Below are 13,331 nucleotides of genomic sequence, written 5' to 3' on the forward strand. Positions count from 1 at the left end.
GCCCGGCTAGACATCCAAGACCACTCCCCCTTTCAGACCCAAACCGAGTATCCCCTCTCTTGGTGCCTCCAGAGCCGCAGCCGCCCAGGTTGGGGCTGGGAAGCGGGTTGCCAGGGAAAATACGAAGCCAGCTAGCAGGCGGCTCCCAGCTCTACCCAGGAGCGCACACACCCTGCACTCACCAGGGTGGTGGCAATGGGGGGAGGGCGAAGGGCGAAAACACAGCACCTTCCTTCGGGAGGGGGAAAGGTGGGAAATGGGTGGGTCTCCTCGGTTTCGGGGTGGGGGGTGAACGGCCAGCCCGCCGCCGACCCCAAAGGAGCGGACCGGCTCCGGACCTGCCAAAAAAGACAGTCCGGTTCCCGGGAAATTTACAAGGTGAAACCGACTAGCTCAGCACTCGCGGGTGGCGCCGACAAGTAGGGTGGCCGGCCACTCTCCCGGGTGCGGGTTCGGCCGCGGCAGCAGGTGGGCGTCCCCCGCACCTTCAGCCCCCACCCCCTGGAGTCGCAGTGCCCGGTACCTTTCTGGCGCCGCGTTCTGCGAACTCGCGAGCGAGCTGGCGCCCGATGCCTCTCCCGCCTCCGGTGATGAGGACGTTCTCCCGCGACAGGTCCCGCAGCTTGGCGGGCAGCACCAGTCCGACGGCTGCTTTGGCCACCAGATAGATCATCTGCAGAGGGAACACTACCAACGCGCCTAGCCATTTCCACACCATCCTCCGCGCCGCGGAGCCGGGCAGGGGGGCGAAACTCCCCGGACTGAGCAAAACAGGAATTAAAAAAAAAAAGAAAAGAAAGAAAAAGCAAGCAAGAAAAGAAAACACCCCAAACAATAATAAATAAACTGAATGAAGTTGGGGGGGGAGGAGCGAGGCTTCCCACCTGGCCACTCTTGAAATCACCTCGTCCCAAATGCAAAACACCGGGTGAGAGGGGGGGGGGGAAGGAAAAAAAAAAAAAAAAAGATAAAGATAAATCCTCCTCGAGAGGAGAAAAAGCGTCTGAGAAGGTTGGGACAGTAAGAGGGCTGGAGGGGAAGCCGGAGGTGGAAAGTTCTAACAAGAAGTTTCTTGCCCCAGCAGCCGTTTCGGCTGGGGAATTCTCAGGTAATGTTTACAGGCTGACAGAGAAGTTTAGGCAGGGGGTGGGGGGGCGGGAAGGCACCAACCACACGCGCGCACCCTGCTACAGTCCCGCGGTTTCAAAGTGCAAGATTTAAAAAAAAAAAAAAAAAAAAAAAGCCGTTTCCAAATTGTAGCGCCCCCCCACCCCTTCTCCAGGAGGAAAAAAAAAAAAAAGGCGGTGGGGGGGGGAGTGATTGGAGCTCCCAATTTCAGCCCGCGAAAGTCTCCCGACTCATTGCTATTCTTGGGCTCAGGAAATTGCTTAAACGCGATCTGATTGCCAGCAACGTGCAGCAGAAGTGGGGGGTCCGGGTGTCAGTTTCTTTACGTGCATGGCTCGGCCTCGCGCGCGCTCGCTCGCTCCGGCTCTCGCCCTCCCTCTCCCAGCAGAGGCCGGGAGTTGCCGCTCGCTCCGGCTCCCTTTCTCTCCCTCGTTAGCATTTATTGCCTTCTTTTTGTCCTTTCCAACTTGGAGAGGGCCCGGGAGCGGAGCGCGTGTGGATCGGACGCCCTCGTCAGCGCCGCCTTATTCATTCGCTCCCCGGGCAGCAGCGGCGCGGAGCGAGAGGGCTGCCCTTTCCTCCACCCCCCCAACCCCCCCCCCCCCCCATTTTTTAATACCCCATTAAGTCTGATTGACAGTTAAAGTTGTTCGGAGGCTTCACTACCGTTCCTCTGAGTGGCTGCCGCGGCCTCCCCTCCCCCAGCGCAGTGCGGGGCGCGCGCGCGGGCGCGCACACGGGCTCGCTTCGACTCGCGCTCTCCCGGGCTGGCTCCCCTCTCTGCAAGCCGGGACTTGCCGGCGGTGTCCCTGAGGGCTCGCAGCAGTAACTCGAACACGCTGGAACCGACTCCTGCGAACCGGCTCCCTCCCCGAGACATTCCTCCGGGCCCGGGCCGCGGTCTCCCCTCCCCGAGCTGGGGGCGCCCGCGGGGCCAGGTGCCGGGTCCTGCGCGCGGGACAGGCCCGGGGGAGCTCGCGCGCGCTTTGATCCAACCAGGTGGACCCGGGGTTATTTCAGGCTATTTGGTCAGCCCCTGCCTCCAGGTAGGACCAGGAAACCGCTCCCGCCCTTTGCCCAGACGCCTTCTGTCTTCACTTAGGCTGCACTTTCTTAGTCTTGCCCGAGCCCTTCTTGTGGCTGGGGGCGGGGAACAGCTGGGGAGCCGGATTTTGCTTTGAGAGGCGGGGGTGAGGAAGGTTAAAGGAACCTCTGCCCCCAAGGTGCCAATAAAATCCCCATAAGATTAGCTGGGAGCATATTTATTGCTCATCTGGGGTAGAATTACCTTGACTGACAGCAATTTCTTTAATAACAAAAGCCTGTAAACAAGATGTCCTACACGGGAGCCCCTGTGCTGGGCAGGCAGCGACTTCTGTCTTTGGGTCTCCTTGGGCTGCCCTGGCCTGGCACCCACCTTCTCACCTCCCGCCCTCCCCCCGGGGAGAGCGTCTCCTCTGCTGCAGGGTGGGACCCTGCTATTTAGAGAGGTCCGTCGCAGGAAGTCTGGGAAGTGAGTCACACAAAAGCAGTTCCAGTTAGAAGAGCTGATGGGACTTGCCTCCCACTGCCCCTGACGGTTCCCTGGCCAGGAGGCCGAGAGGCTGAGCCACGGATCTACTCTGTAATCTGGGGCAGGAGTTCTCCAGCCAGGCTTGTTGGGGCGAGGAAGCCGGGCCTCACCCCCAGACCTTCTGATTCAGCAGGCAGGGTGCCCTGGAATTAGTAGGTTGTGCAGTGCTCCACCTGGGAGCCCTGCCGAGGTGAGGTGCCGGTGAGGGAGTCACTTTCAGAAAAGCTGATCTGGGGGAGGCGGTGGCTGGGGATGACCTCCCGGCCCACGGCTCTCTAGTTCTGGGGAGAAGTTCTGCAGGCCAGGCGAGGATCTTCCTTCCAGGTGAATTGGGAAACTTCTCGTCTGCAAGAGTGGGGTTGGACAAGAGCTTTCACACAAAGAGCGTCTATTAGGACATTCAGTCCTCCCACGGGCCTTATATTAGTAGCTCCATTTTCTGATTACCCAGCCAGAAACTAGAGGAAGGAGGGATTCAAACATGGACCTGATTTCTCCCCACACACTACCCTACTCATGCGCAAGGGGAGGAGAGAGGGGATGAGGCTCCCTCCCGTCTCCATGCAGGCCCCCCCCCCCCCCAAAGTGCGATCGAAGGGCGGGCCATTGCCTTCATCTGACTCCTAGGCAGTGGCGAAGGGCAGGGCTCTGTCAAAGTGCCTGTGTCCTCCCACCTTGGAAGTCTCTAAAAATGGAAAAGAAATCCCAACCCGAGAGAGACAGGCCCTTTCCACCCAGCCACGCCTGGTGTCAGCCGGCCTGCTTATGAGACGCTGGGGAAATCTGGAGCTGGAACCCTGCACTCGGCCTGTCGTCATCTGTCATCTGTTATCCTCGGAGCCGCCTAGTGGCGGGCTTGCCACACTGCGCCTCTGGGCAGCCCCTGCGCGGCCTCCAGGGTTCCTGCTCACTCACCAGCTCTCCTTTTCAAACTTCCAGATCTTTCTCCTACGTCAGGGCAACACCCCAAGCCTAAAAAGGGCCGCGAAGATCATAGCCCCACCTCCACACGTGCCTGCGGCTTGACCCAGGAGACAACCAGCCCAGAGATCTTAAGCCACTCATAAACACTGGCATGTTCACCTGTGTCCCCTGGTCCCCAATATGCTACCTGCCCCCATTCACCCTCCTGCTCAGCAGGGAGCCCCATGCAGGACTCCATCCTGGGACTCCAGAATCATGACCTGAGCCGAAGGCAGTTGCTCAACCAACTGAGCCACCCAGGCGCCCCTACTCACCCCATCCTGACGCCGGATGGTCGGAGGACCACTGGATCCTGTTTATGTTTCCCCTGTGCGTGTCTTTGGGATGGAAGCCGGGCAGAGGGCAGACGGGAGGTTGAGGACCCACATCAGCATCCAGGGTATCAGGCCCTTTTCACACATACTGATTTCCGAGACGAGGCTGCCTGCCAAGGTGGGTGCCATCCCAGCTGTTTAATGCAGGAGGAAACAGAGATACGGCCTATCCAAGTGACCCACGGAAGCCCACAATGGAGGGCTCCCTTCCCTCCTCCAGCCATCAGCTTTGGGCAGAAAGCGGAATTAAAAGGAACAAGTCAGGCCGTCCTAAAAGGAGGTGGGGGCTGGCTTCTGGCCCAGAAGCAGACCCCTTTTTCTACTTGTTCTACCTTCAGGATTTGGGTTTCGTGGGCCTGCTATCCCTGTGGGCCTCAGGCTTCTATTATCAGCTGCCCAGAGGGGTACGGTCTGTCCCCTCTTGGTGACACCTCTCCGCCACCTGATCCCCAGGAAGACGAGGTTGAGGGGGCACTGGGCTGGGGGCTGTCTGGAGGGTCCCTGTGGCTTGGCTTTAGTGAGAACTGCAGATCTCCCCTCCCGCCTCCCCCATCCCTTGTCCTTTGCTCTTGGTACCTCTCCTTCCTTAGTTTCCTTGGGGGCAAGGGGTAGGGAATTTAACTCCAGGGTCAAGTTTGAAATTTCACATCCCAGCCCAAGGAGAGGGCCCCACAGCCAGCCACCGCACCCCCTCCCCACCCAAAAACCATGAAAGGAGCCTTTGTGGGTTTGCTGGAGTGGGGGGTGAGCTGTAGTCTGGAGAACTAACTTTTTCCATGACTCAGCTCTCCTGGCGCAGGGCAGGCACAGGAGGTGTGAGGACCCAGCAGGGCATTTCTAGAACTGCCTTCCAGCCCAGAGCCAGCGGGGAAGTCAGGGTTAGAGGTGGGGCCCCCAGGGGAGCCTCCCCTGAAACTAGCAGGGAAACTTGCTGGCCTTGGATGGGCCACCAGGCTGTAAATGTGCCCCTCCCCCTCTGGGTCCCCCATTCTTTACTCTCGCGGCCCCAGAGCAAGCACTCGACTGTTCATGGCATAATGAAGAGGCAAAGAGCTGGAAATATAAATGGGCATCAGCGTAGCCTTTTATTTATGAGGCTCAGAGAAGGCAAGAAAGTCACCCAAGATCACACAGCTCATAGATGGAGATGGGATTTGAACCCTGGTCGAATGCCCGGTTCCGTCTCCTTTATCCCCGGAGGTCTCTCACGACACGTAGGATCACCTGGGGTTCTTGTCAAAATGCAGATTCCCGGGCTTCCAGCCTAGACTGCCAGAACCAGCATCCTGGGGTGGGGGTCCACAAGTGTGCATGCCAGGCCGGAGACTGCGGGGCACCCAATGTTAGAGAGCCAACTGCGTGTTCTCAGCACACAGTGCTGTGTCTCCGCGAGGAAAACAAGCTAGGGAAACAGAGGTGTTTTACACTCGCCCATTCAGTCCCCCCAGCGGCCAACCCACTCTGGGGGGCTCCTCTCCCTGGGCTGCCCTGGACCAGCCTGGAGGCATGTGGGGTAGTGAGGGGCGACCGGTCAGAAAGGAACAGAGCCCGGCAGCTCTGGTTCAAGCCCTGGCTCCGCCAGCCCCTCATGCCCAGCTTCCTCATTGGTAAAGGATGGATAATAATGAAGATAAATTTAGCTACTCAGAAAATCCCCTACCAGGAGCTCAGTGAGAGCCCGGTCTTGTTTTTATGGTGTGGTCTGTGTTTGTCAGGCCCTTCCCATCTTGCTGAGGACACAGTTTGACCCCATGCAGAGAGATGGGGGGTGGGGCTTACATTTTGCTGTGTTCCTAGACCACCCTGGGGGGCGTGGCTTCTGGACCGCCTAGCCAAGCTGCGCACTTCCCTTCATTTCTTCACTTACCTTCATTTCTTCCGGTTACTTTCTACACCCCCACGCCTCCACACTTTCTCTCTGGCCAAGGTAACACCCATTTGTTTTCCCAGTGTTTCCTTTAGCTCCTATGCTATTCCCAACACCCCCCCCCCCCCCGAAACTCTTCCTGGCTGTCGCCATCCTCCTTGCCTCAGCCAAGACTGGCCCCGGGGTCTCGTCACTTGACCCCAGTACTTCCCTCCCTCCCAGCACACTCACACTGCGCGATAACTGGTTCCACATCGAACTCACACCAGACTGGGAGCTTCTAGGGGTAGAGGCTGAACGGCCTCGGTGGGCGTGGGGCCCATGCAAGTGGTGCCGGACCCCCTCAGGGGTTAATGGTCTGTTGTTACCATCTTGAAATTGATCCCTTTTCCCGCGCACCTTTTGTAAGTGAAGTCGGACCTGCTCTCCCCCCCAGTGAAGAAATTGAGTCGCTAACACTAAGCCTCAGGAGCAAAGGTAGTGAAAGATTTCATAGGTATATTCATTCATTCATTCATTCATTCACCAGCTGTTTATTGAGCAGCTACTGTGCCAGGCCCTGGTCTAGATGTTGGAGAGACAGAGTGAGAAGGACAGCAAAATCCCTGCCCTCACGGGGCGGGCATTACTGCCTTGCCAGGAGGTAAAAAGTACGAGGGAGGATGCAGGGGAGCTGCTCCTGCTGCAGGGTCTGGACCAGCCCGCAGGGGACTGGGAGTGGACGCAGGGATGGCCTTGGCGAGGCCATGTGGGATGGCTCTAGCTATCAGGCAAAACTGGGTGGGCAGTGGGACCCGGAGGCTCTGCTGCCGTGAACACCCAGCTCGGGGACCTCGGGGGAGATCTCGTCCCTCCTCCCAGGGACCCTCCTACGGAGCAGGATTTTACCAGCGATAACTGGATGCGATCACGTGTGCGCACACACACACGCGCACACACACACGCACACCCACACACGCGCGCACGTTTCACTTGACCATTGGCGACTTTGCCCCGAGCAGAACCAGCTTGCAGTGTCGAATGAGGCGGCTGGACTTGGAGAACCTTGTGGTCTACGGGAAATCAGTGTTCCATGAAGTTTAAAATGCGCTGCCCTGTGTGTGTGTGTGTGTGTGGCGGGGGCATCTTTGTGGAGACGGCACCTGGGAGGACAGATGCTGTGTGAGACGGCCCGCCAGCCCGGGGTACCTGCCCAGCCACAGGAAACAGAGAGGACAAAACAGGCTTCAGACAGCGGAAGATCCCTGTGGAGGAGGAGGACACTTGGTCTGCAAAGGCTGGAGACTTGTGGCTCAGTGGGTTAAGCCTCTGCCTTCAGCTCAGGTCATGATCTCTGGGTCCTGGGATCAAGCCCGGCATCTGGCTCTCTGCTCAGCAGGAAGCCTGTTTCTCCCTCTGTCTCTGCCTGCCTCTCTGCCTGCTTGGGATTTCTCTCTCTTTCTCTCTCTGTCAAATAAATAAATAAAATCTTAAAAATTAAAAAAAAAAAAAAAACTTAATAAAACACCCTTCTCTCCACCCCAATACAGAACATTTACTGGGTGGGCCCCTTTCCTCCTTGGTGAGGACTGGATACATATATAAAAAACCCAAACCAAAAACCCAGAACAGACAGATGGCTTCTCTCATCCATGCAAACCTGTCCCCCACAGGTGAGTATTTTCTGTGGAGTTAGACCTTCCCGTCATCTCCGAGGCGAGTTTTGCTGGTGGGTTCTGTGGGCTCCCTGGGAGCCGACGCTGGGACCGGCTGTGTTTACTCTGGCTGCTGGGGCTGGGTGGAAGCACAGGCCACGGCCAAGGCAGGAACGTGGCAGGAGCACAGACAGGGTGGGTGTGGTGGTGTAAGCCGAGAAATCTTGGGCAGAGGCCAGGAGGGTACCCAGCGGTTGTCGCCTACCTCCTGCCTCCAGGTGGGTCACATAATCCTAAATCAGGGCATGGAGTATTGGTGTGAGGGCGACTCTGGGGTTGGCATGACTGGTCGAATCTGAGCTCTACCTATAGGGTCGCTGTGTGAGCTCGGGCTGGCTCTTTGCCTTTCTGAGCCTCTGGGTTCTCATCCCTAAAGTGGAAATGTTACCACCTACAGAGATGATGTCTTTGGAGGGCTTGGTACCTGGCAGGGGGAAGATACTCAGTGGGTGTTCCTTTCCTTTGTCCTGGCAACACGTCCTCAAGGATCTCACAATCCGGGTGGGGCGCCGTGGATGGAGAGGCTGAGTGACAGGGTCCCCGTCCGTGGGGGAGGTGGAGGTGGGGGATATCTGAGTGGCAGGGTGTGATAAGCCTTCTCTGGCACCAGAACGGGCCCAGAGCCGGGGCCGGAGGAGCGCTCCATCCTTACCCCACAAACATTTTCTGTAGATGGCTCTGTGGCCCATATAGCTTCTGTGGCAACAACTCAACTCGGCTGTCACCGCGACAGACATCATGTAAACAGATAATACATAAAGAGCTAACGATGTGCCCTCTCTCATGATTGTGGCTGTGTGCCGATAAAACTTTACTTATGGTCACAGAAATGTCAATTTCATATCATTCATACATTGTGAAATGTCATTCTCGTCTTGATTGCTTTCCAAACACTTAAAAATGTAAGAACCATCCTTAGACCCACAGACTATACGTAAAAAGGCTTGGGCCAGACTTGCCTGGGGGACTGTAGTTTGCCAGTTTCTGCCCTCGACCACCACCACTGAGCCAGCAAATGTCAGTCTTTAAGAGACCTAAGAAATACATGAGGTGCGAACCTCAGACAAGCAGAATCTGTTTTCTTGCCCTCATTCTGGAAATGGATCATAAGGATTGGTCCTCATTCATGTCCACTGTAAGAAGTAGAGAATCACTAGGGAGACTGAATGTACTGAGAAGTTTAAAAAAAAAAAAAAGGCAGTAAGACATGAGGGTCTAGTGATGGATTTAGGTCCCCACTACTAGCTGACCTTTATGGAATGCTCACTACGCCCTGGGTGCTATTTGTAGATGCTCAAACACAGCATCTCATTTATTCCTAAGAGACGGGACACTGAGACCCCAAATGTTGTCACTTGCCTGAGAGCATTTGTAAATTCTCAAGCAGGAGGTAGACCTCTCGGAGGGAGATCCTGGTGCCTCTCCTTTGTTGCCTCTCAACACTGGACCTGCCTTTAGATTTATTGCATCTCTGCCGTTTATTATGAGAGCGATTTTTATTATGATGACAAGGAGAGCCCAGTCCCCTGTCCCCTTGGCTCCACATACGTGTCCCAGATACGCCAGACTCTTCCCTTTGCTGCGTCTGGCCGGCTGTGGCTCCGTGGGCGGGGATGCAGGGCTCTCTCCCGCCAGCTCTGGTTCCATCATTGAGAGGCTTTTGCTTGGGCAATTACTTCAGTGTTTTTTTTGCATGTTGCCCTCATCAATTTATGAGATACCAGTAGAGAAATGGACAAATGGAAGCACATATTCATGCCATGAAGATTATGTCTCTTATATATATGAAACTTATAAGAGGGTTGCCTGGGTGGCTTAGTCGGTGAAGTGTCTGCCCTCAGCTCAGGTCATGATCCAGAGGTCCTGGGATCGGGTCCTGCACTGGGCTCCCTGCTCAGTGGGGACATGCTTCTTCCTCTGCCTGCTGCTCTCCCTGCTTGTGCTCTCTCTCTCTCTCTCTCTCTGACAAATAAAATCTTTAAAGAAAAAGAAACTTAACAATAATCATTATTATTTCGCTTTTTCCTGGGCGCTTAACAGACATAAGGTCCTGGGCTTTGTATGGATTTTGTTCCTTGGCTGTCATGGTCACCAGCTGCCGAGGCACTGTTGCTGTCCCCATTTAACAGATGAGGAAACCGAGGTCCACATAGGAGAAGAAACCTGTCCCAGTTGTGCAGGCGTGGGTGGTGTTGCTGAAACTGCAGATGGGATAATCTGATCTTCTGGACATTGTGACTCTGTAAACTCCATTAGGGGCTTATGGAACTTAGGCTGTGGTGGTCAGTTATAAAGGAAAAGAACACACTCCCCCTGCCAGCTCCCAAATCATATGCACACCATTGACAATATATTGGCTCCCTGGGAAGTGAAGTCTGTCTTCCCACAGTTAGGGCAGTAATATCCTGGAAGCGTTAGGATACACACTGGTATCACCAGCATGATCCTACGTTTGGAAAGAAAAAGCTGAAAGTACGGACTCGTATTAATTCAGTTACCATTTGGTCGGGGTTTCCTGTGTGTAGGCAGTATACTACATGCTTCGCACTCATTGAATTTAATCTTGTTTAGTCAAAATGGCTCCTTTGAGGAAGGATCTGTATTCCCCATTTGCAGTTGTGGAAATGAAGGTCAAGCAGCTCGGTCAAGGTCGTGGAGCCAACGGGCAGCAGGTACGGAATTCAAATGTGACTTGGTTTTACTACAGAACCCGTTGTCTCTGCTTCTCTCTCCCCCTGCTCTGGACCTTTGTCTTTCCTTGTGTCCCTCTGTGTGCACACACAGGCACACACATCCACACACACAAAGAAGGCAGTAAAGGAACACATCAAAACGTTGCCAGTGGCTGTCTCTGGATGATAGTACGTGCCTGTGGTTTTCATCTCCTTTTTAGGTCTTTTTACATATTCCTAATGAGCTTCTTTCTAATGAGCTTCTATTAAGAAAAATCTACTTGATCTTTTTGTACAAGTGTCTTGTTTTAGAGTGTGCAGGATATGAGAGCTCTGGTGTGAGGCCACAGAGCCCCTAACCATGGGCCTCCAAAAAAAATGCTAACAAATAAGACAGGGGAGCCAGAACCTTTGCTTCTTGGAAATGCCTAATCCGTCCTATAATACCTTGCTTTGTAGGAAAGTTCTGTGCATAAATCCCATAAAATCCCATAATGTGGAGCTGACACTGAGCTTACCCAGAACAAAATCTGCTAATGATCACTGCTTGCCAGGAGCCTGCAGAGGGGATCGACACGTCACAACCCCCATGCCTGCCTTCTGCCGAAACCTTTTCCGATTAGGGCCCTTTACACGAGTTTATAAAAACACTTTGTTCAGATCACGTTGGCTCTTTCTTTTGTCTTGCTTGTGTACTGAGATTCTGTGGGGTCAGAAGGGACTGAGGCGAGTCCTGAAGTTTGGGATCCAGGCAAAACCACAGGCTTGGAAATGCAGCCAGGACAACCCACCAACCCCACCCCCCTGCCTCCCTGCAGGGACCCGGCCACCTCCGAGGCTGCTGCTGTAGGTGAGGGTGGCCATCCTCCCAGGGGGGGTGGGGAGGGGGTGGGGGGTGCTGGCAGCTGGCGGTGGGCACTGCCCTAACAGAGCCAGAGCTCTGTGCTCCCACTTCCTCAGGCTGAAGATGAGGGTGACATTAATTACCTGGCGAGGCCACCTGATGCTCTCGATAGGTGACCTGTCCTTCATCCCCTCTCCCCAGCATACTGCCTCCCCCGGTACCTACTGCTCAGGTTTTCACACTCAGGGTTTGATGGAAGTTTGTAAACTGTAGGTCTGAAAAGACTAACAGAGAAGTTGCAAAATTGGGACTAAGAGTTCCGGTGTACTCATGTGTTAACTAACATTTTATAGTTGTTTCTATCCATGCACCCAAGTGTCCGTCCGTCCATCCATCCATCCATCCACTGTCTGTATGCTTTTTTTCTTTTTTTAACCTGAGATTACATGACAGGTCCAATGCCTGATAGTTCCAAATACTTCATGTGCAGTTCTTAAAAATAAGAACTTTCCATCACGTAACTATACTACTTTTTAAAAAAAATATCTAATTTATTAACTTGAGAGAAAGGGAGAGAGCGAGTGCACAGGGGCAGAGGGAGAAGCAGGTTCGCTGCTGAGCAGGGAGCCCGATGTAGAACTTGATCTTAGGACTCTGGGATCATGACCTGAGCTGAAGACAGATGCTTAACCACCTGAGCCACCCCTACAGTATTTCCCACCCCCCCAAAATCAGGAAGCCAACATTGATATGATGCTGTTATGTAATAATCTACAGGCCTTATTCAGACGTTGCCACTTGTGTCATTAATATCCTTTATAACAAAAGGAAAATATTAAAAAAATTTTCCTAACCTGGGAAGCAGGCCAGAGGAACACATGGAAGTTAGTTGTCACGTCTCTTTTGACGCCACATTCTGGTCTTCTACTTTTCTTTGATTTTCATGACCTTGACATTTTTGGAAAAGCACAGCTTGCTATGGGCTGAGCTATGTTCCCTGTAAATTTGTATGCTGGAACCCTAATGCTGATAGCACAGAATGCAATTGTGTTTGGAGACGGGACCTTTAAAATGAGGCTGTGAGGGGGGGTCTTTATCCAGTCTGACTTATGTTATAAGATGAGGAAATCTGGGCACACAAAGAGACCCCGGGGATGTATGCACAGAGGGGAGAGACCATGTGAAGACACAGGGAGAGGGTACTGCAGGGGAGGAGGAATTTCCTCCTTCTCTCTGGACTCTTCTAGCTGGTTTGGGAATGCGATTGATATCAGACAGATTAACAGGAGAGAAAACCAAAGTTTTATTACACATGCACAGAGGCCCAATAATGAAACTAAGACCCAATGACCAAGGCAGGCAGTCTTCAGACATTGTAGACAAAGAGATGGTAAATTTGTGAGAAATTGACAGGATAAATGAAAGCAGGTGTTTGGGAGCTTTAATTAGTACAGAATTCTAAGCAAATTTAGGCTGAGACCCTAGATTAGGAAAAAACCCAGCAGGGTCTGTTTCTATGGTTTTCTCGACTTTAAAGTCCCTAACTCTGGTGAGGAGGATGTTTGGTTTTTTTTGCTTAGTATAGGGACGGTGTTTCTCATGTGGGAGATTGTGTCCTGCTCTCAGGGGGATGGACAAGTATCTGGGTATCCTTGTCCCTTGTTGTTTTCCAAGGAGCTTCAATTCAAGATCATCAAGATGCCATTGGGGAATATTTTGGGATGGCCTGCCCGGGCCCTTACAGTGTCCTCCTCTGAAGCTGTCCTGGAAGCTCACATACTAAATGCTGAGCTGGGGACCGGGGAGGGAGAAGCTGAGTTAGTCAGTGAGTGGTAAGAGATCTGCAAAAAGAGGAAAAAACAGATCAGAATGAGGATGAATGAAAGGACAAATCTGAGTGCCTTTCTGCGCACCCCACCAAACCAGGCCCTACTCTGGAAATAAATCAGTCCAATATAATGTCTATGTTTCATTTACCTGGTGAAAAATATTCAATCTTTCTTTTGACAGACTTAAGTGACATGTTACTAGGCTGGTTTGATTTACACAGAGGCAACATTTTCCACGGATGCTTGCACAGGCTTCTCCTGGCCAGGCAGTCGGTATATCTAGGGCATGCCAATTTTGGAGAACCATAGGGGCTAAGCTGTTAACTCCTGACTGGGGGGGTTGTCAAAGTTTGCACAATGGTATGGAACTCTTGTTCCATTACCAGACAGAGAGTTTAGGATTACCTTTTCTAATTTGTAATCTCT

At 53.4% G+C, this 13,331-nt stretch overlaps 1 protein-coding gene and 1 long non-coding RNA gene across 2 annotated transcripts in view; one reads left to right on the forward strand and one right to left on the reverse strand.

The window, feature by feature from the left end:
• Window positions 1-829, reverse strand: part of DHRS3 (dehydrogenase/reductase 3) — a 37,316-nt gene extending 36,487 nt beyond the window's left edge. Inside the window, exon 1 of the mRNA XM_059135286.1 lies at window positions 524-829. Coding sequence (XP_058991269.1) covers window positions 524-718 — 195 coding nt within the window. The 5' untranslated portion in view covers window positions 719-829. The remainder of the gene's footprint in view (window positions 1-523) is intronic.
• A 189-nt stretch (window positions 830-1,018) lies between these two features.
• LOC131808936 (uncharacterized) lies at window positions 1,019-10,896 on the forward strand. The gene is made up of 3 exons (XR_009344995.1): window positions 1,019-1,108; window positions 10,132-10,232; window positions 10,692-10,896. It is a non-coding gene; the product is annotated as an uncharacterized LOC131808936 (long non-coding RNA).
• The last annotated feature ends 2,435 nt before the right edge of the window (window positions 10,897-13,331 follow it).

Source organism: Mustela lutreola, chromosome 10 (assembly GCF_030435805.1).
Source record: "Mustela lutreola isolate mMusLut2 chromosome 10, mMusLut2.pri, whole genome shotgun sequence".
Lineage (NCBI taxonomy): Eukaryota > Metazoa > Chordata > Mammalia > Carnivora > Mustelidae > Mustela > Mustela lutreola.